Genomic DNA, 20,888 nt, shown 5'->3' with positions numbered 1-20,888 from the left:
ATTAAACAATGCATAGAGAACAGAGAGAAACAACGAAGCCCTTAATTTGTCTTTTCCATTGGTAGCTCGCTTGTTCCTTCCAGAATATGTTTGGGTCTGTTTGGGATATGCTGCTCTCCTCTGCCCTTTGCCTCCTGCCAGCCTGCTCCTCTTGGGCAGCACTATGCAGTGCTCCCGACTGTTGGCCAGGCTGCCGGGTTTTGGCAAAGCCCTGGTGCTTCTCCTGTGCTCGTACACTTTAAGATGACCCATGTCTTTGCCCCATTCAGGGGACCTGTGGCAAGGAGGATGGTCTGCCTCCAGCTGGCAGACTGCAGATTTGAGCTCTGGGCAGCAGGGGTGTGAAACTTTGTGTGAGTTAAATCTCTGCACCGTGCCCCTGCTGCCCCACTGCTCAATACCCACTGTTATGTGTGGCCTTGGTAAAGGCTCTGAGCCCAAGAGAAAAAGGGGCTATATTAGAGCAGGGTGTGGTTATAATCCCATGTGGATACTGCCTTTTTGTTTACAATTTGTGAGCAGATGAAAGAAGAGGAATGTAAAAGCTGAGGTCCATTTACTGATATTTCTGCCTTACCTTTCTCTGCAGTTTTCTCCTACTTTTCCTGCCCCAAGCTTACCTGATTCCTTAAACAGGAGGTGAAGCTTTCAGATTTTATTGTCTGGATCGGAATCCTTGAATGCAAGTCACTCTATTTCCAGAAACACCATTTTTTTCCACCCTTTCCATCAGCACCTCTCACCACTGGCTACTTTTGATTAGTTATTAAGTGTGAATTTACTTACCTGACTTTGATTTGCTTGGATCTGGTGGAGCAGTTGTACTCAGCGTGATGCAGAGCGCCGGGTCAGGGACTGGGTGTGCAGCCCAGGGAGGAAATTAGCGGGTGTCAGCTGAGTTGTTGAAACTACTTGGCCTGGAGCAAACATGAGGTAAACTGTGTTAGTTTAAGGCTAGTTTAAGGCTTGGTGAAAGCTATTAAAGATAACGTGTTTTACCTTACATTTGGGATAGTTTACAAGCAGATACAGCATTATCACTGCTCACCTAACACATACCAACTCATTAAGCCTTTGCAACTTGATCATGGATTTGTGGCCTTAGGGATGTGTGGGAAAATGTGCGCGCTTGAACTTGTCAGTATGTTGTGATATTTCAGCTGTGGTGCTTCTTTCAGATTGGTCTGAAAGGAGTGGAGGGAGCAACAACTTCAACACAGTCTCATTGCTCTGCCCTCTTGCAGGTGGATAAAGTTCGAGGAGAAGGTAGAACAAGGTGGGGAACGATGGAGTAAACCTCACGTGGCCACGTTGTCCCTGCACAGCTTGTTTGAGTTAAGGACGTGTATAGAGAAGGGCTCGATAATGCTGGATATGGAGGCCTCTTCTCTCCCTCAGGTGGTGGGTAAGTAAGTTTTCTTGGCTCTTTCCCTAAAAAATGCCCTAAAACTTTTAATTAACCTTGATAGTGGTTTCCTTCGAAGGCAAGGGACTGAGCATAACTGTTTTACCCCCCAGAAAAACACATGAGAATTTATTATTTCCACAGTCTTCCTGAAATCAAGTGTGAAATAACCATGTTGGAAGATCTCAGGCTTTTTTCCCCTCTCTTTGAGGCAGTCCATCCATTTTCACTGCCTGATGAAAGCACTACTTTTTCCTTAAAGAAGTAAAACAAAGAAACAATCCTCCTAGGAGTGACAGGGAAAACTAGAAAGTACTTGGAGGTGGATAACCAATAAATGAAAGGGAGTCTTCTCAATTTAGAAGAAGAGTGAAAGAATGCACTTCAGTGATAATTATGCTTACTTTGAACTATACAGAAGCAGTTGGATCTTGAAGTAGGTATCCAACGTTTACCACATGTGTGTGAAAGGAAAGGCATACACTGACAATCGATGTTTACTACCAGAAATATAGCATTTAAAAGGCTACCTCTCTGTGGTTAGACGAGCCCAGCAGGTACTGCTCTGAGAAGAACAGCTGCAGTTTTGGGCCCTCATGGTCAGACCACAGACTGGTTTTGGGTGAGTTTCCAGGGTGGGCTGCTGAAAGCAGGTGAAGGGTCTGTGTGAAATGGGAGCACTCCCCTCTGGCAAAGGAGGGTGAAGAGCAGTCACAGGATCAGCTGATTCAGATGAATGGGATGGCAGGGTTTTTTTCAGTCAAAATAGCTGTGGCCCGGGATGACACTCAGTGACATTGCCAAGAGCTATACCATGTTCCCGATGACATGTAAAAGGCATCTAAAATAAACCTAAGAAGTGAGCCATCCAGTGGAGGTACATTTAAACAATACACTGAGTTTGGTAGGCATTATGTGAAAGAGGTTTAGAGGAACGAAATGAAATAAAAACACTCCAGAACTCGGTGCTTTGAGTCATAATCTCAGGACTCAGGCTTGGCATAAAATTATCAGGTGACAAGTGTTGCATTAGTTTGTAAGACTTTGAATTAGAGAAGCTGTCTTGATATTGTCTACCGAGTTTTGAACTTTTTTTTGTAGGTGCTTGTGATGGCATTTATTTTCTTTTATTTCTGTGTTTGTATCCCAGTGCGCAGCATTGCAAAGTTTTTTAAAAAATAAGTTATTCTGGATGAAGTCACTTTGAGATGTCACCTCAAATAACCCTTTTCACCATCCAAGTCAAGCCTAATTTCTGAGAGACTAAATGACAAATCGGTGACTGCTGTTGCTGTACCACTGTCCCGAGTGGGCTATTTTTGCTGTTATAGGTCCAGGTTCTTTAATCAGATACAGAGGGGTGTCTAAGAAGACTGCAGACCTGCTTTCCAGAAGTATTTAATCATGATCACTTTGTTGAGGTTCAGCAGTGACGGGCAGGAAAGTAAAATGCACAGAGCTCTCTTTGTTGACTTGAGTTATATCAGAAGCACGAAAGGGAATAAATACTTGCCAGATGGAGAAAGATAAACTTGATGAAGAAAGGCATGTTGTTCTGAAGGAAGTATTCCAAAAATCACTAACAAAAAATATGAATGAAAGCCTGCAGAAAAACAGCACCTTACAAAAATAAAACTTTCGCCAAACATTTTTGTAACCGTACCTACGTGCTTATAATCATTCTTTTCTGAGTTAGGGTGGAAGGAGTAGGCTTTTTTCCCTAGTGATTTGAGAGGCATTAATTCTTGGGTAGCAGCATATAGAAGATGACTTTCTGACTCACTGAGTTAGCAAATGTGATGCATGTTCTGCCTCCACTTTCACATAACTTTTATTATTAGCACAAATAAAAGTTACTGGTAGACAAATAAGAGCTGCCACATTCCCCGAGGGGACAGCACGTTAACTGAAGTAATAAAGGGAACAGCTTAATGTGAGATTTAATGCACAATAGTGATTTTTTAAATATATCTGGCTACCTCCCCCCTTGGGACAGAGGAACGGAGAAGAGAGAGTTGATGGCAAGTGAGCAGTCTTTGCAGTGAGTCGGATGCTGTTCCTTTGTGGTGATTCAGTTAAGGGCTAAGCCCCATAATACATGTATGTCCTGTAAAAATGGGAGCGAGTTCTGCCTTTTGTAGTTGCTGTCATTTTACTTTAGTTCTAAGAATGAAAGATTTAATTAGTGGCTCGTCTCCAGGACTTTTTCCTGCAGTTAGATGGGGTTTTTATCGGGGGCCTGTGAGGTGAACTCAGGCCTTGTGCAATCTGATAGAAGTTTTACCATGCTGTTTTGGGGATCGTCCTGGAATTCACAGTGTAGCTGCAGCTTCTTTACAAAACCTCAGGGTTGGAGTAGAGTCCCCCCTCTGACCTAAGAACCATCTTATCCTGGGAAGAGCTGATTTGAAGCCCTCTGAGTGGCATGTATGGAAATAACACAAGGGAGTTTGGGTGGAAAAGGTGTGTGTTGGTGGCTGATGGGTTTTTCTTGATGAAAACACTGCTTTCATTTCAAAATAAATTATTAGAGGAGATTGCCATTAGAAATAAAATGGTAAAACCTGGTGGTAGCTTTGAGATGGGAAGGAAAGACTTGAAAATAGGAGGGTGGTAATTACCTCCCTCTCCCAGCTACCTCTGTAGCCAAGTTCTGTGCTTTGTCATTCATTTTCCTCTCTTCCTCATCCCTTTGTGTGCAACAGAAATGATTGTTGACAATCAGATAGAGACGGGGCTTTTGAAATCCGACGTGAAGGACAAAGTCACCTACACGCTGCTCAGGAAGCACCGGCACCAGACCAAGAAGTCCAACCTGCGCTCTCTGGCAGACATTGGAAAGACCGTCTCCAGTGCAAGTAGGATGTTTACCAACCCCGATAATGGTAATGCAGAGGCTAACTGGCTATAGCCTTCCGTTTTAAAGCAACCCACCAAACTTGCCCGCCAAAAACTAACTCCGTTGCCATGATAATGCTTCTCTAACCCACAATTAGCGTAGCAAGACCCATGCTGATAACACATCAGTGGTGGGCTCTGATGGCTGCTTCTGCCGTGGCACATTGCTCTAACCATATCTTCACTGGACGGAGTGGGAGAGGAGGGGAGGTGGCAGGTAGGCAGCAGGATACAGCAGCACAGGAAAAGCGGAGAGGTGCTCCCGCAGCTGGTGTGTAGGAGGTGAGGTAGGAACAGCATTAGGAAAGGGATACTGACAACAAACTCCAAGCGTGCCTGAACCCAAAAGGCTGATCCTCTGAAATGCTTGTGCAGAGATGAAGCTTTTGTGCGTGTTCGATTTCTGTAACAGATGGTGTCGATGGCACTCTAAATCAAAAATTATGCGAGAGTAAAATCTAGCTTGCATTTTATTGCCATGCAATCATTGTCCAGTGTGGGTAAAGCTGATTTTCCATTTTGCTTTATTCATCCTAAAATTGCTTTGTGGTGTTATGTTGTATATTATGTCTCTGTTTCTCTCTAAAAACTACTTCATGTATAGTGTTGTGGACATTGTGGTGTCTGTGGAAGTGTGTGTGTGTGTGTGTGTGTGTGGATACAGACAGCTGTAGAGGCCTTGGCAGTGACACTGTAGTTAAACAAGGAAACTTGCAGTTGTATTAGTGGGAATCAAAAAAAGAGGATGTTATAAGCCTATTTTTAAGTCTTGGAGTTCTGCAAACTGCCTCATGTTGCAGTATGGAAGCTTGTCTAAAAGTTACCATTTCAAAATATCCAGAAACAGAAAATTGATAGTCATCATGCTACATTGAAGGCCTCTAAGCTTTCTGTGTTCTGCTTCTTGAACTCACCCTAACATTTCTCCCTAACTTATTGTCCTTAATTAATATTTCCTGCTTTCCACTGTCCTTTGCTTTTGCAACAAGTGTGTATGTGCATGTGAAAAATATTTATTGCTCTTACACATCTTATCATGTACCAATGTCTTGATAATGCAATGATTAAATGAGTAACACAAAGGCACAGTAACATGAATCAAGGAAATGTCCTGGATGTGCAGCTTTTCTGTGAATATCCTTGCAGGAGCCCAATGGTGCTAGGACAGGGACTGTGCTTTGGACTGTTGCTCCTCAAGACCCCCTGCTCATTTCACAGTAGCTTCAGACAGGTGTAAAATTTGTAGGTGCCCCAGTTTTTGCCCTTAAATATGCCAGGCACTTCAGATCCTTGGAGTATGCCTTAATCCTGTCGGGACTGGGCACCCAGCAACTAGCTCAGATTTGTTTTCATCTGGGATCAAGAAATTGATTTCTTCCCAGCACATGCTATGGGGCTTTCCACTGTCTTCCCACTGAGCTCCCAACAAACTCCTCACTGGGTGCATGGAAGGCTTCTGCTTTCTGTTAAAAAAAAAAAAGTGTGAAGTGTGTGTGCTGGGAGTGGGGTGGATACATCTGTTGCAAATAAAATGCATTTTTGTGGTGGTGTCTTTCTGGACCTTTGACAAAGTGAGCAGGCTTGCTTTGAGGAGAAGGACCCTGCATGTGGAGCCATATGGTACAGGAGGCAGAACTGAAGACTGACATCGGCTGCTTCAGTCTCCCTGGGCATGGTGTAGGGGATGCAGTTGGTTCTCAGCTCTAGCCCCCAACCTCGTGCCTAAATGTAGGCGCTGCAGCACCCAGGGTTATGGTAACAGACACAGTTATGGTAACAGGCTGGCTGATGGTACATTTACAATTCCACAAGCAAAGCAGATGTCTCAAATGGTGTAGGAGGCTAGAAGGGAAACTCCTGGCCATTGGCAGTGCCTCTGTGTTTGGGCAATGATATAAGCTCTTTTCCTATTTTATGGTTAAACAAGACATCAAGCGTAGTGTTTTATTCAAATTACCTGTCTCAGGGAATTCCTAAAGTATAGAAATATAAAGAAACCTGTACAATTGGCTGTATTATATTATATTAATTAGCACCTCTTACATACACAGCAAGAATCTAATTGAAGGGGTTAAGACTTGCTCTGTTTACAACACACATCCACCTTCCACTTCTGTCTTGCACCTATTTTTGCTGAACAATATGCTTGTAACAGCCTCCTCTCTTTTCAGCAGCTGGTGAGTGTTGAATTCTTCCTCTCTGCAGTTAAAGTCACTCATTGAGGAGTCATCAAAACCTCAGGGAGTAAAGAGAAATTAAAACTTACTTAGGAGGTTTGAAGGTAAATCATGCACAGTGTATTATTTAATTACACCTCAGATGGTTAGCCCTGTCTCTTCCCCATACGGAGCCAGACATTCACTGCTGGTTTAAAAAGAAAATAATAGCTTGCTTATCCTGGGAGGATGATACTGGCAACGGGTGTTCATCTAAGTTCTCACTCCAGCCCCTGCTTATTTTTCATGGCTAGGGAGATGCTTTGCTCAGACAGTCGGTGACTTAGTTTTTCATTCCTTTCTTTTCTTGTTAGAAGGGACTGTGAGGGTCCTGTCTCTGTTGAACTGATTCTCAAAAAACTTTCCTGGCTTTGCTTAGCCTCATGACTGACCTTCAGCCACTTCTTTTGTTTGTTTTTGCCTCTGTTTCCCCACCTGGAATGTTTCTATGTTGTGAGACTGTAACGTGTTCTGTTTCATGACAGCTGAAATGCTTTGAGCATTAAGGAGGAAGAAACTTGCATACAAAGGGAAATACTTCATGAATAGTTGTTACTGTTATTTATTATTTACACTTTAATGAAAAAATAACTCAATGAAATACATTCTGGAGTTATACGACACTCCCTGGAGTTCAGTGAGTGCTCTCATGTGATTCTGAAGGCAGAATTTGTCCTTTAGACAGATAAAAATTTAATGAGGCCAACAGGAGTGCAGCTGCCTTTCAGCATGGGCAATAACAGTAATAGAAGTGCCATCAGCCCCAAGCACTCATGAATTTTCCTGGAGTTTCTTTCCAGGTAGATACTTTCTTTCAGTTTCTACCTTCTGTTTCAGTGTCAGTGAAACTCTCATACAATATTCATGCTGCATCCAGGTTAATGAGAACGACAGTCCCTCAGGACACAAGACCTGGGCAGTGCTTACTTCTCACCTCTGTAGAATAGGATTTGGGGCTGATGTGTTTAGGAAGCAGCTTGGTGTTCTGCTTGACTGATGTTTACTGCTGCTGTTAAAAAGGGTAACTCCTCATCTTAGGTCCAGCCATAAGGCACGTTGATGTAAATTACAAGGTGCCCTGCTAATTTAGCTTACACAAGCTCCGTGTGTTTGTTAATGAAGCAGGCACGGAGCTTAACTAGACCCTGCAGTATGTTATGTACAAAAATGTTACGCAACTTACTGCCTCTTACTGGGCAATCACACTTTCCTCGGAACCTGTGATTCTGTTAAGTACCTAATTGCATTCAATTACTTTGAAAAACATTTATTTAGGAAGCACTTTAGCATCATGTCATTAGCAGAGATTTTGCCCGTGAATTTCCTTCCTATTTTTTTCAAGTAATGCTACAGATAACTTAAAATCCAAATTAAATAGTGACAAATTTATTCAAGTGTATACGATAAGTCTGAAATCTGAAAATATCCCCTGGATCCATGCTCCTCAAAAATACTTAGGAGCCTGCATCTCATCAAAATGATTAAGTGACAAAACCTTAAAGGCTTGAAAATCTTTTGTGCCTTTCTTACCTTTGCAATAAACCTGTTACAGACTACTCTCTGGTATTTAAGCAGATTATTCACAATTAAAAGTTCTGAATGTGTCCTAAGAGATTCTTCGTGCATAAAGCATGAAAAGAAGGTAAAGAAGCAGAAGTTGCTAGGACTTATCCTCTAGAAAGGAGTGTACCCTCAGTCTGTTGTGTACTGTTGTGACTTTCTTTAAAGTATCTCAGGCCCGGGCATTCGGAGCTGACTTGCTGCATGAATGAGCCGCTGCAGTTTGCAAACTGCATTGAGAAACCACGCAACCTCCAGAGCGGTGATCTGCCTCCCCCGCACTGCAGCGGCTCCTCGCTGACCCTCTCCAGCTGCTCCCTGCGTGTTTGGAAACCGCACCCAGGCTGCCCGCGGCTGGCAGCAGCGCAGTCATCCCGCTCCCACTTCTTTCGCTTCACTGCTCCTCTTGATGACAGTCTAAGTAGCAATCAGATTGGCAGAAACACTGAACTTTTGAGCGGCAAAGGTGTGCAGTGAGTGCTTTTTATTCATAACCGTGTCATAAAGATGGATATTTGGCCTTGCCCAGTGGTCGTGTTTGTGGGAGGATGTTTTCTGGGCAAGCCCTTTGCTCTTGGGAAAGAAATTGTGCAAAAGATGGTAATTTCTCATTTGACGCTTGATGGAGGAGGATAAATCAAAGCACTTCTTCGCTGTCCATTCAACAGGAAAAAGATGATTATCAAAAGCTGAGCAGACAAAGCTGTACTGAGCAATTACTAAAAGTTACCTTACAAAGACACTGCCCTCTTCATTTCTTTCCATTGGTAGAAATTTGACATGCACGATATGTTCATCAAGGACCTCCAGATACGTTCCAATTGAGCTCTTGCGGGTTTTTTTGATGTGTTTTTTGTGCGTGTGTCTTGTTTTGTCAACTGGCTTTCTAAGAGTTCTCTGTGTTAATTCAGATGTGTCCTTTCCTGGCACAGGATACAGCATTTGAAGCGAGCCCCTGCAATAAATAATGTATATGCTAGAGGCTATCCAGCAGTCTTTGCCCATCTGGCACACCTTTGGGCTGTAATGCAGATCTGCCATTGGTTTGCCACTGTAGAAAATGAGAACAATGCTCACCGTTCCTTGTGCAGGTGCCTGAGGACTGTCTCATAAATGTTTGCCAGTACTTTGATGATGAAATTTGCTATGCGGTGCATATTTTCAACGGTTTTGTTTAAAAGTTTCCTGCCTGCCAGCATTTTGTATAACTTAACACCTGCGAGAGGCTTTGGCAAAAGTGTTGAAGAGAAGCGATCGAATCGTACTGAAAACAAGTTGGCAGAGGCTGTAGAAAACTGTGATGTGTTTATGTGTGAGTATTTAACCCTCATAAATAATGGCATGCTACCATTACCATGTGAATGGTGTCTGCGCTGCCCAAACACCTAATGAATGTTATTTATTTCTGCTGTGCTGACAGAGAAGCTTGGAAACAGTTGAGTTAAAATAACACTTGCACTGTCCTGCATTGGCTGATGCACCGAGAAAGGCAGCTAGTAGCTGCTGAAAACTCTGATTTTATTTATTTATTAGAGTTCAGCTTTATCCAATTGAGTGTTTTTCATTCTTGATCCTTTCAGAGAGCTGAATGATACAGTGCCAGTTGAATAATAATAGTATAGGAGGAGAGAGGTTAAGCCATAAATGAGATGCTTTCCAAAAAAAATAATATCGAAACAGTGATGTATTGAGCTGTTTGCATTATTTGAAGAAGAGGAGGCTGAAGGGGGACCCCGTCACAGTCTACAACTTCCTCGCAAGGGGGAGTGGGGAGGCAGGTGACCTATTCTCTGTAATCACCAGTGACAGGACCTGTGGGAATGGTGTTAAACTGAGGCAGGGGAAGTTTAGGCTGGACATCAGGAAGAGGTTCCTCACCGAGAGGGTTGTCGCACACTGGAACAGGCTCCCCAGGGAAGCAGTCACTGCACCAAGCCTGTCTGAATTTAGGAAGCGTTTGGACTATACACAAGTGCTGTGTGTCTGCCATTCTTGTTGACTGCGCTGCTACCTGGCACTGCTCAGCACAACTCGAATCGCAGCTGCCTTACCCACTTGCTTGAAATCTGCTTCTAAGATGCTTGAATTTTAGACACCAGGGATGTAACACTGGTTCAAGAGCTACCAACAGGCGAGGCCTGTGCTCCTAATAAGTAGACTCACACCTTTGGTCACTGAACTATGCAGAAAGATGCACTTAAAACTGCGAATGTTCGAACACTGTCACCTAACTCGCTTGCTTGTGCAATTGCTTGAGCTTTACTTTCTTTTTTTTTTTCCCTTCGACTTTTCAACTTTGCTCTCTTCCTCCTCTCTGCTGCTGCTACTGTCTCCTGCTTGCAACACAAAAGCACGCAGCCCACTTGAGAGCTCCGTGCCCTGCCTAGCGACACGCACGCTGGATGATGAAATCCGAGTGCAGCGCAGCCCCAGCGTGGGATGGCTCAGTAAGTTGGGGCAGGGGGACAGGGGAGCGGGCTGGGCTACTGCACTCTGCTGGGGAGATCCGAGGAAGAGCAACGGGAAACTTCTACTCGTTGGTGTCTTAATGCTTGCTGCTGTATTAACACTGGGGAGACTGGAAGCCCATTCCTGGTGGAATGGCTGCTGCTCTGTCTGTCCATTTACTCCCACTGTCCCCATTCTGTGCTCTTTTTTCACTATTTTGCTTTTTTCTCTTGCGTTTCCCATCTGTGCTGGAACAGGTAGGTCAGCCTGCACTCCCGTTCAGGCAGTGGTCTCTCTCCTAACCCATCTAGCAAAATTTCATACGTTTATTGAAGTATGCTTTGGCTGTTAAAAGGGTTTCATGAATTTTGCAGTCAGTGCAACACTATAAATGCAACAAGCTTAAATATTTTAATTTCCATACAAATTAAAGACAAAAATAGGTTCCCTTTGTCACACAGCTCGCAGGCGCCACCAGCTTTGTCTCCCTGTGATGAGCTCGGCTTTTGTCAGGCCTGGCTTTTCTCTTTTTATCCTTTGTAAAATATTACTCATCAGGAGCCTTGCTGATCACAGAGGAGTGTGCTGTTCCCACAGGAAGGCACAACTTACTGCACCGATGACGCAGAGATGTTCTTTGTAGCCACAGCAATCTGTAGAAATCTGGATTTCAGGATATTGACTGTGAAGGATGACTACCAAGCCTATTAGTAGAATGAGGCAGTAACACAGAGGGGTTTGGACTGATTGCCTTACTTTTTGCACCGCTTTTTGCACTTCACTGAGCACAGCCAAGGAGAGGCTTGCATTGCCTTTGCTGGAGAGACAGCTATATAAATGAGGCCTGAATCAGGAAATTACCCTTAGCAAACTGTGTAAGGGTGAACATCATGTGCCAAAGTCTTTGGCTGAGGTCTCAGCAGCGGAAACCTTTCATTTCACTGGTTTGTTCGGGGCACTAGAGTCTGCAGGCTGATAGGCTTGTTGCTTCCTTCTGCTCCCATATTCTGCTCTGTTCAGGGAAGCTACTTGGCCGAGGACTCCAAGTTTTTAAGGTCCCCCTCTTTTTTAAGTCTCTCTCAGAAGTGATGTTGCTAGATTTACTGCAGACGTTACTGTGTCACAGGAAGCCCCAAATATCTGAGCATCCATTAGGAACGTGAGTTGGAAGGGATTTAGGCTGTACGAATTTGAACAGTGATGTCCACAAAGCCAAATGGCTTTTGATACAGGTTTGTACACTCCTCATTGTGCATTTGTAGTAGCACTTTTCTCTTACAGTGATTTTGCTTGGCAGTCAGGATACATTCAGGGATTTGGGGAAAACTTCCAAATGCAAGCTGGGGCACGGTCAGGTTTCTTAGGTCAGCAAAGCGGATTGAAGGTGATGTTTGTGGTTTCCAATCTGTGTTCCAGAGATCGTCCAAGTCAGTACTGAGTGGGAGTAATCTGAACTTCAGGACCTAGTAAAGCATCTTCAAAGGATGATATGCACAGACACCAAATTTTAGGGAAAAAGAGTCATATTGCATGCTCAAGAGGTTTTGGCTGTCTGAATTTTTGTTGCAAAGAGATGGAGATATGAATCATGTTACCCTGAGAGCTCTGTTTAAGCTGGGATTATGAGACACTTTCTACCTCCAAAGAACAAAGAGTATCTTTTAAAGTTTTGGTACTCGGATCTTTTAATGCAAGGCCAGTCTGACAATTGAGAAAGGGAGTGAATAAGGTCTGCATGTTTTGCCAAGAAGCTGAAGTTATGGGTAATGTGCTCACAGCTGCTCCTGGGATTAACTCAGAAAGAAGCGCAGGTGCAGGCTGGCTTTCTTCTCAGGCCCAGGTCCTTCTGCCTGGTAGGCACTTTAACTGAAAAGAGAGTGCTAGCATACGAGCAGTTTCCTTAGAGAAAGTATCAGAGCAGTGCTGAATTTCCAGCTAGGGTCTTAAGGGCAGGAGGGGGACACTTCATCCAAAAGGAGTTTCTTGAGACACCTCCATCACAGAGGTTTGTGCTTCTTGTACAGCATTTAGTCTGTGCCCTCACTTCTGGGCTCCGAACACTTGTCCTTGCTCAGCCTTGTAGTGGCAGTTACAGCTGTAGCAGTGATGGCTTAAGAGTATTTGCAAGGCTGTGTTTGTAGGGAAAGGCAGTATCTTTATTAAATCAATATGTACAAGCAGAGAAGATGCAATGGTTTTCTTTGGCACATTTGTCTGTCCAGGTTTGGAAAAAAAATGGAAAACCTCAAGAAAAGTATGCCTTGAGAAGAGCTGCTGTGAGTTTCTTGTGGCTATGTTGATCATGTTGGGAAATTCAGAGAAAGGGTAATTGGCATTTGAGAAGCAGAAAGAGGCTACTAGCAAGAGGTGATAGTCATTAGCCACTTCCTCTAGCAAGAAGGGTAATTATCTCCTAAGGAATGTTCAGTCCTGGATGAATAATAAAAAGGGAAACAAATGTTATAATCCAGAAAATGATCAGCTATGAAAGCTGTGGACTCTCATTTTAGTCTGTTTATTCCAGAATTGGACCTAGAACTTTGGAAAACCACCAAAGCAGTATGCAGAAAATGAAGAGAATGCTTCAGCAGATGCCTTTCTCTATGGTTATGTAGTGCAGCTCTTCCAAATAAAATGCACTAAAACCACACTAAAAAAAATGCAAAAAAATAAAATCATCAATATTTTCTGCACTTCCAAAAAGCTTTTTGGAAGCCATACTTAGTTCCTTCTCAGCTGGAGGCATTAACCTTGCCAGGATTCAAAGGTCTCATGGTAAGACTGGAAGAGGGAATTGATCTCTGCAACACCATCTCTCCATCCGCAGAGGAACAGCTCTCCTGAATTGGCCTTGTGCAGGTGGGCAGTGTGGGATACACAGTTCTGAGAGCAGACTGTGAATAAGACCTTCTCAGTAGGTCTCTGAACTGCTCCAGATCTGTTTAACTCTGCTGAACGCTTTGGTGTTTAATTTCTGTCACTTGGTAGCACGTAAGTGGGCTGATAGGAACTTTGCTTTGACTCACTGAACTGCATGAGACCAATTATCAGTGTGAACTAGTTTTCACATTTTAAAGAAAGTGCTTCCCTGTTTCTTTAATTGATTTTATTGGCTCAGATTTGCAAAACAGCCATGAGTGTATCTCTGTATAGAGCTTCAATCTTTCATTTTAATTTATAGGTACATTTATGTACTTGTCAAAGATTTCCCAGAGTTGGCAGTATCTGAGCAACCTTTCACAGATAATTAATTGCACCATAAAAAAAAAAAAAAAAGGAGACCTTGGTTTCAATAATGGGCTTCAGGTTTCCAAGAATCTTGCTTTATTTTGATTATATTTTCCATCTTTGCTTTTTACCACATGTTTATTAAATATTCATATCACAGAAGGTGTTACAAACACCTTTTTAGAAACACCAAGTAGTGTCTATTCCATGTAACAGACGCAATATACATGAACAAGTTTGAGCACTTTTTCCCTGTTTTATTTATGTGCTTATCTCCTGCCTACAGATTCATATCAAACAGTCAATCAAACATTGTAAACATTTCTAAGTCTGGCTTGCTAATAATTAATTAGGAGAATGGTTACTAATATATGTAGCTTAAACCAGTCTTACAAGTGGCATTTCTCACTTGATGAGTAAACATACTTGTAAAAACTTTGTAGACATAGGTGGGGTCTTAAACCTGGCTGGCAGTAACAGCGGGAAGAAGAAGAAGCCAGGATCCTCCTTTTATGACATGCACTTGTGTTCTTCTTTTGCTGTGTTGTCATCCCCGGTTGTGGCAATAACACGCAGCAGCTGTACTGTGATTCAAAGTGGCTCAAAAGAAAGAATGCCCATAAGTCTGCCTCCATATACATTGAATATGTTGTAAAGAAAACCCAGCTCTGGAAGTCCAGACCTTTTACTTACTACTTGTTTTTTAATTTCTTTTTTATTATTTTTTTATTATTTTTTTTCTTGGTATGCAGATTTATTACAGAGCTTGTTTTCGGTGGGAGTTGATGAACACTGCAAGGCTGGAATTTCATTTTATTACGAATATAGAACCATAACTTCAATGAACATTGTCTGAAACCATACCCTAAACCAGAGATACCTCAGAATATGAGAAATACCTCCATGTCATTTCTTTCTGAGTGTTTTCTGTCCTTCCAGTTCTGTTCACGATCAGAAACTCTGTGATAATGGCTCCTGTTGATATGCTTGTGGTGTGAGAGTGGAAAAGACGGGTGAAAAATTTCAGAACAATTAAAAAACAAAACCAACCAACCAAACACGCTGACTGCTGGGATATTGTGCCCATTCCAGAAATTTCTTCTTTGCCCTTTGATGATTTTTCTTCTTACGTGATTATTGCTATTTCTGTGTTTCTTCAGTTTTAAGACTTTTAGTGGCACTCAAATCATGGTAGGGTTGTTTTTTTGCAAGAACTTTAGGACTGTTTTCTTAGGTTTTGCTAGTCCTTGAGAACATAAGATGCAGCATGAAAATGGTCTGTAAAAGAGCAAACAGTTCCTGACTAGCTCAGCTGACATCGTGTCAGGCTTACAGATGAGCAGTTAGTCTCTGAAAGAGAAGTGGAGGTTAAATATTTTAGCTCTTGGTCTCTGGAACTTTTCTCTCCCTCTAGAGAGAGAGAGAAGTCTCACCACTCTGCTGGCGTCAGGAACTGGGGACTTTTTGGCTTTCATTTTGGTGCACACACAGTTTTAAACAGTAAAACCTTTAAGGTTCTTAAGTTTAGTTAACATGGTCACTTAGGGAAAGGTAGATTTTAGTTTTTGGCTGTTTCAAAAGACCGAGAGCTGCCAACCTTCCTCACTGTGTGAGCTGCATCCTGAAGTCTCGGATGCTGAGTAGCGCGAGGCAGATGGTACTTAAGTAGGTGAGCTACAGCAAGGGCTTGGTAGGGAGGAGTGACCATGAGGATTTCACTGATCTGTTGAGGGATGGGTTTGTGATGGGATGACCCAGTTGCATCCATCCCAGCAGTGATTTGCTGCTCTGCTTCCCACCCTGAGACAGGGATTTTGGGAAGTCCTAAGAGATTTCTGCTGTCCTAGGAACAGAAGGATTTAGCATCTTTTTATCCCATGTGCCACGTGAAGTTACAGAAAGCAGCCTGTCAGGGTCTTAAATTGCCCACATCGACTTCCCTTGTGCAAGGAAAGGTGTTGCTGTAGCCTGAGCCTCTGTGTTCTTCTGACTGGATTGAAACAGGTGCTTTAATTGGTATTGACATTGTTCTTACAGGCAGTCCAGCCATGACTCACAGAAATCTGACTTCCACCAGTCTGAATGACATCTCTGACAAGCCTGAGAAAGATCAGGTAAGCTTCAGATTCAGACTTCACTTGGTGTGTGGTTAGGAGCCGGGTGTTGGGGAAAGAGACTCTGTACCGGAAAGCTGAAGAAGGAGAAGTCGAGCAAGGTGAGTCAAGTATTTCTGGGTCCACTGACTGGATCCTCCACTTCTGAAGCATCAGTCCCTGAAATAAGGAGGTTAAACTCTTGCAAGGTTTGAAGCAAGTGGCACCATGTACGGAAGCTGTCTGACATCCTGCTGATCTCCATGAGAAAGGAATGGATGACCTCCAGATCTTGATGTCTGTCTGGTCGTCTTCTTGCTGAAAAGAGGGTCTTCAGGGGTTTCAGCAAGGGTCTCATGTCACACAGCACAGTAGCTATGATCATACAGCATTCAGGCATGTATTCACATGGGACACAGGGTAGATTAGGAGTGTTTAAGGGGATGTGTCCCTACTACAGCGGCTGGTGTAATAGGATGTGTTGCATCACTTCAGGAATGCAACCCTGCTAAAAAAGGTAAGTGTGGAAGAACAGCTTCAAAATGCAGATGGAAAATAAAGTTATAATTGGCCTTTGTACCTGCAGAACTGCATTTGACTAATTTCTTAGAATGGGTAGTGTTTATGGTTAATCATTGGGCTTTCTTTTGTGTGTGTTCTCATCCTTACTGAGAGTGTAAGTGTCTGAGGGGTAAAGAGTTAGAAAATTTGAACTCTTAGAAAACTGGTGTCTGGATAAGGTCTCTGTGCAAAATTTGTCTTGTTTAAAAAGTGGGTTATTCTAAAAGCATGATTATTTCTTTTGGAGAATCTTTTTCCTGTGTTTTTCAGTGCTCTAGTCCCATGGTTATTCTGAATACAAATGACAGTTACTTTGGAAAACTATTTGGATGACAATATATACAGGCCAGCTGAGAAGGACTCTATCTAGGACTCAGCTATTCTTCAGTCCAGTCATCCTGTCTTTTCTTCCTCTTCTGGCATGTGATTTATGCTACTGTTACTTCCAGTTATTTATATATATATATATATATATATATATATATATATATATATATATATATATAACCTTTCCATATGTTATGTGAAAAATCCATGTAAAAGGAAGAAATGGCTAGTAAGACAAAAAGCCTCATAATACTAAATGTGCAGAATTTATATAATAGTGCAATACAAAAATCCTCCTCTAGTACCTCCTTTAATATACAGAAAGCACTTCGGTGGAAAGAAAAAGGGTGCCGTGTGTTTTGCATTGACCACATTCATTCAAAGTTGTACCATACAGTGGCATTGTTTATATTTTTTTTACTCCACAATATGTTTTCATTATTGTATCCCTCACACAGGGAAAGAGTACAATTGTAAAATAGCTTTTTCATTGGAAGGACTGCTGTTTTGCATTTTTAATCACACTGTAATTGGGGTCTTACAGACAGAGTAGCAGAAAACTAGGTCTGAACTTAGCAGCAGGCTTCTTAGATTTCAGTGCTACGAACAGCCTCAATTGTCCCTCCTGCTGAAATGTCTGTGGACACATGCAGATAATAGACTTTTTGTGTAGAATTGAGTATAAAAATAGATGTCTTGGTTGGGCTCCTACTGAGTTCTGTTAATAAATCCAATTTGGAAGTGTGCTCCAAAGTTTTAACTTTCAGAATAGATAATACTTGACTGTTTACAGTGAAAACCGTTACTTTTAAACTAACTAGTTCCAAAAAGCTGTTTAGTTAATTAGCCTGTGTCCTGCTGATGAACTTTGCACAATGGAACCCTTGTACTGTATGCTTGTTGAAGCTGGCCTGATAGATCACCTCAGACCTCAATTTTCATTACTGATTGACTGAAACTCCTGTCTTGATAAAGTCTGCGAAACTCTGATGATGCCTGGCAAGTTTCTGGAGCAGAACTTAGCATGCTGTACAGCCATGAGGGAATAATTCATGGTGTTATGACAACAGGAGCTGGAAAGAGAACAGATTTTCTTGCCTTGACAGCAGAGTGACTGGCTTTCATTATCTTGGTATCCCATCTGGAAGCCTGACAGTTATTGAGGCCATCCAGTGAGATATGAGTCTGCTAAAGAAAGAGGCTATGCCATTTTCTATTTATTTGTGTATATGTGTGTGTATCAGAGGCCAGCTTGTCTTTAAACTGCGACAGGTTGAAGTTAGTTTCTAACAGTTGCTCAGAGCAGGATTGGGATCTGAGCTCTTTGATCAATCACTGTTTTTGCAAATATAAAGGAGAGTATTGCGTGTGTTTGTTTTAAAGGAAAAAAGGCTTTGAACAAATTTTTAGATAACATCGGTAATTTTTCTGCCTACCTGGATCCTTACTTTCAGTTTTGTAACCTTTAATGCTAATTGGAATGGTACAATTAACAGTAGTGACATTATAACCAGAATACTTCCTTTATCTGTTTCAATAGGTTCTTACGGAGCAGGTAAGGTAAAATCAAAGTAGCTACCTAAGGTAAAATCAAAGCAGAGGGTTCTGGATGCTCTCTCTTCAAACTGCAAAATGTGCTCCTCAGATTTTTTCCTTCTTTCTCCCTTGCTCCCTGTATGGAGAAAAGCTGGTGGCAAGTGCTTTGCAATTAGATCATGACCTCCAGCTCTCCCTTTATTTAGTTTGGCAGAGTGGGTTTTGTGATTGCCACATGTGACTACACAGAGAGGGGACAGTGGAGCATACCTTAGAACAGCTCTTGCCCTGTAGAGCCCTGCTAGCTCCTGCCAGTAGGTTCAGGACTCTCTCCTACCTAGAAGCAGCAGTAGCACTTAGAAGTAGCCTTACCTTTCAGTACCTTCAGGAAAGTCCTGTTACCCAACTGCCAGCTTGAGTGGGGTTATGACAGAGTGCTGGTTATGTGAGTTTTACCATAAACACTGAGTTTACAAAGTGGGGATGTGACTACTTTAAGTACTGAATCATTGAGTTCAACTCTATGTTTCTAACAACTGAGGATTTCCAAGAGTAGACTTTGAGATTAGAGTGAACAAAACAAGCCTGGAAAAGGTCAGAAGAGGACCCTCTAGGAGGGAGGAAGCTCTCTGCAGAAGAGCAGAATGTGTTAGCATGTTATCTAATACGCTTGGCCACCTCTCTCCTCTAGGAGCTGGCCTACTATTGGCAGCAGTGCTTCAGTGTGGTCACTGGGCAATGCTGCTTTCAGATGGCTTTTTTAATGTTGCTTTTTAAGACAGTCCAGTTAAGGGGCAGTAAGTGGGCAGGACCTCAGCTACAAAAGCAAAAGCCCAAGACTGATTCTTCTAAACACAAACACTTCTCTGAGGCGCCAGCTGTCAAGTGTGGTCTCCTGAGCCTATTTTTCAATCCGTGTGGGGAGCTGGGATTGCAGAATCAAATGAAGTTTCAGGTGGGCTGGTTACCTCTTGCACAATTGCCTTACTATGTGGAGAAGAAGCTCTGCGAACACAGACAGCTCTGTTAAGAGACTTGAGCTAAGACAAGCATGCGTGACTTAGTGAGCCCATGCCATGGCAGCATCTATTGCAGGTAGCTGCATCTGTCACAGCAAGATGGAGAAGTGTTAAAACTGCCTGGGATATGGCTGAGGACGTGGCAGTGGAGTGTACTAGAAAGCAATGGACGATATTTGGGTTTTCCTTGAAGATGTTTTAGAGAATTCTCCCTGAGGGATGCCTTCCCTGAGGTTTGCATGAGCCCGTTTTGTCCTGCCCTGCAGAATCCTTGTGAGGAAATCAAATGCCAGCGTTTAAAGGCAAGTACATGGTGGAGGTTGTGGCAGTTGGACTGCTGTGCTTCAGGGTCAGAGGAGTAATAAGTGACTGAGGGAAGTGAGAGAAGACAATAACCATCAGCTTTCCTATGACTGAAATCTCTATAATGAGGAGCCGGGCTTTGCTTCGCTACACAGATGCTGGACCTGTTTTGGTGCCCTGCCCAGCTCTGTGGCCTGCTCACAGAGTGCAAAGATAAGTTTGAAGACTGGCAGCACTGGAAAGAGGCACATTAGAAAATATTTACAGTGGTTTCAAGACTCACTGACATGAGTACAGGAACTGGTAATAACAAGAGATAAGATTTTATTAAAATCCTACATAGCACTCAGGTTTACCTGTATTAAGCTTTGTGACGTTGGTTCCTCTGCCCTTAGGGAAGGGACTGTTTTATGCTTACTTTGGATTTACTTTGATCTTGTTTTTGTTTTGTTTTTCTCATACCCTTTGCTGTCTTAATACACTTTTCAGTTAATCTTCCTTACTGGGTAACCATTAAGCTGTTGTCAGAGGCAAAGAAAATGAACTTAAGATCCCTCTTGGAAAAGGCTGGAGTCAGGAAAGGATGCTCAGGCTCGTTCCAAAGGATCGGCCGAGCAAGCGCTGCCTGTTCCCCAAGTGCCAGGGCAAAGAGCCATCAGCTAGAGGAAGGGGGAAGTGGCTCCTTGGCTGAAAGGCAGCAAAGGAGCAGGGATGTAGGCTTTACTTACAGATGGGTGCTTCCAAAGGGTTCACCATTGGCATTGCTGTTTGCTTTGAAACCAGCAGCATGAGCTCAGTCATGCTAATGCCGAACCTTTCTTACAGATGCCATTGTAAGCGTTCTCTGGTGGACACAGCTGGCTGTCTGCAGATCTCTTAGCCTGAAAGGAGAAAGTTTTGTACATAGTCTGTCCCCAGAGACAACAGTTTGTGTACACTTAAAGAGCACAAGTCATTTCTCTATTGGAAAGTAAGAGAATGTGGGGGGACTGCAGTTTCCCATTATTATATAATATATAAAAATATTATATATATAATCGTTATTAAAATATATAAAAATATTATAAGATATATAAAAGGCAGTTCTTCATTATGTTAGTTGCTTCTATTTTAGACCTGTGACCTCTGCTACTTACACGCTCTCCATGTATGCCTGGTGCTGGCACCTGTAATTTTGTGACAGCATTGTTATAGCAGTAACTTTCCTCCAGATCTGCTCCTTGCAGCATCTGACAGGACAGCAGCACAACTGTCAGTGCTGGGGAAGCGCTTCTTGGAATTGTGGTTGAATGTA

General features: G+C 42.7%; 1 protein-coding gene across 2 annotated transcripts in view; it reads left to right on the top strand.

Moving 5' to 3' along the window:
- Window positions 1-20,888, top strand: part of SLC4A4 (solute carrier family 4 member 4) — a 104,543-nt gene that overhangs the window by 5,816 nt on the left and 77,839 nt on the right. The window contains exons 2-4 of one of the 2 annotated variants that reach the window (XM_082759511.1): window positions 1,245-1,405; window positions 4,111-4,290; window positions 15,793-15,869. In XM_082759511.1, coding sequence (XP_082615637.1) covers window positions 1,245-1,405; window positions 4,111-4,290; window positions 15,793-15,869 — 418 coding nt within the window. The remainder of the gene's footprint in view (window positions 1-1,244; window positions 1,406-4,110; window positions 4,291-15,792; window positions 15,870-20,888) is intronic. The other variant, XM_082759512.1, reaches the window with a different exon arrangement.

Source organism: Aythya marila (genome assembly GCF_965140915.1).
Source record: "Aythya marila genome assembly, chromosome: 4".
Classification (NCBI taxonomy): Eukaryota; Metazoa; Chordata; class Aves; order Anseriformes; family Anatidae; genus Aythya; species Aythya marila.
Note: the sequence above shows the minus strand (reverse complement) of the source record. Positions and strands in the feature narration are given on the sequence as shown.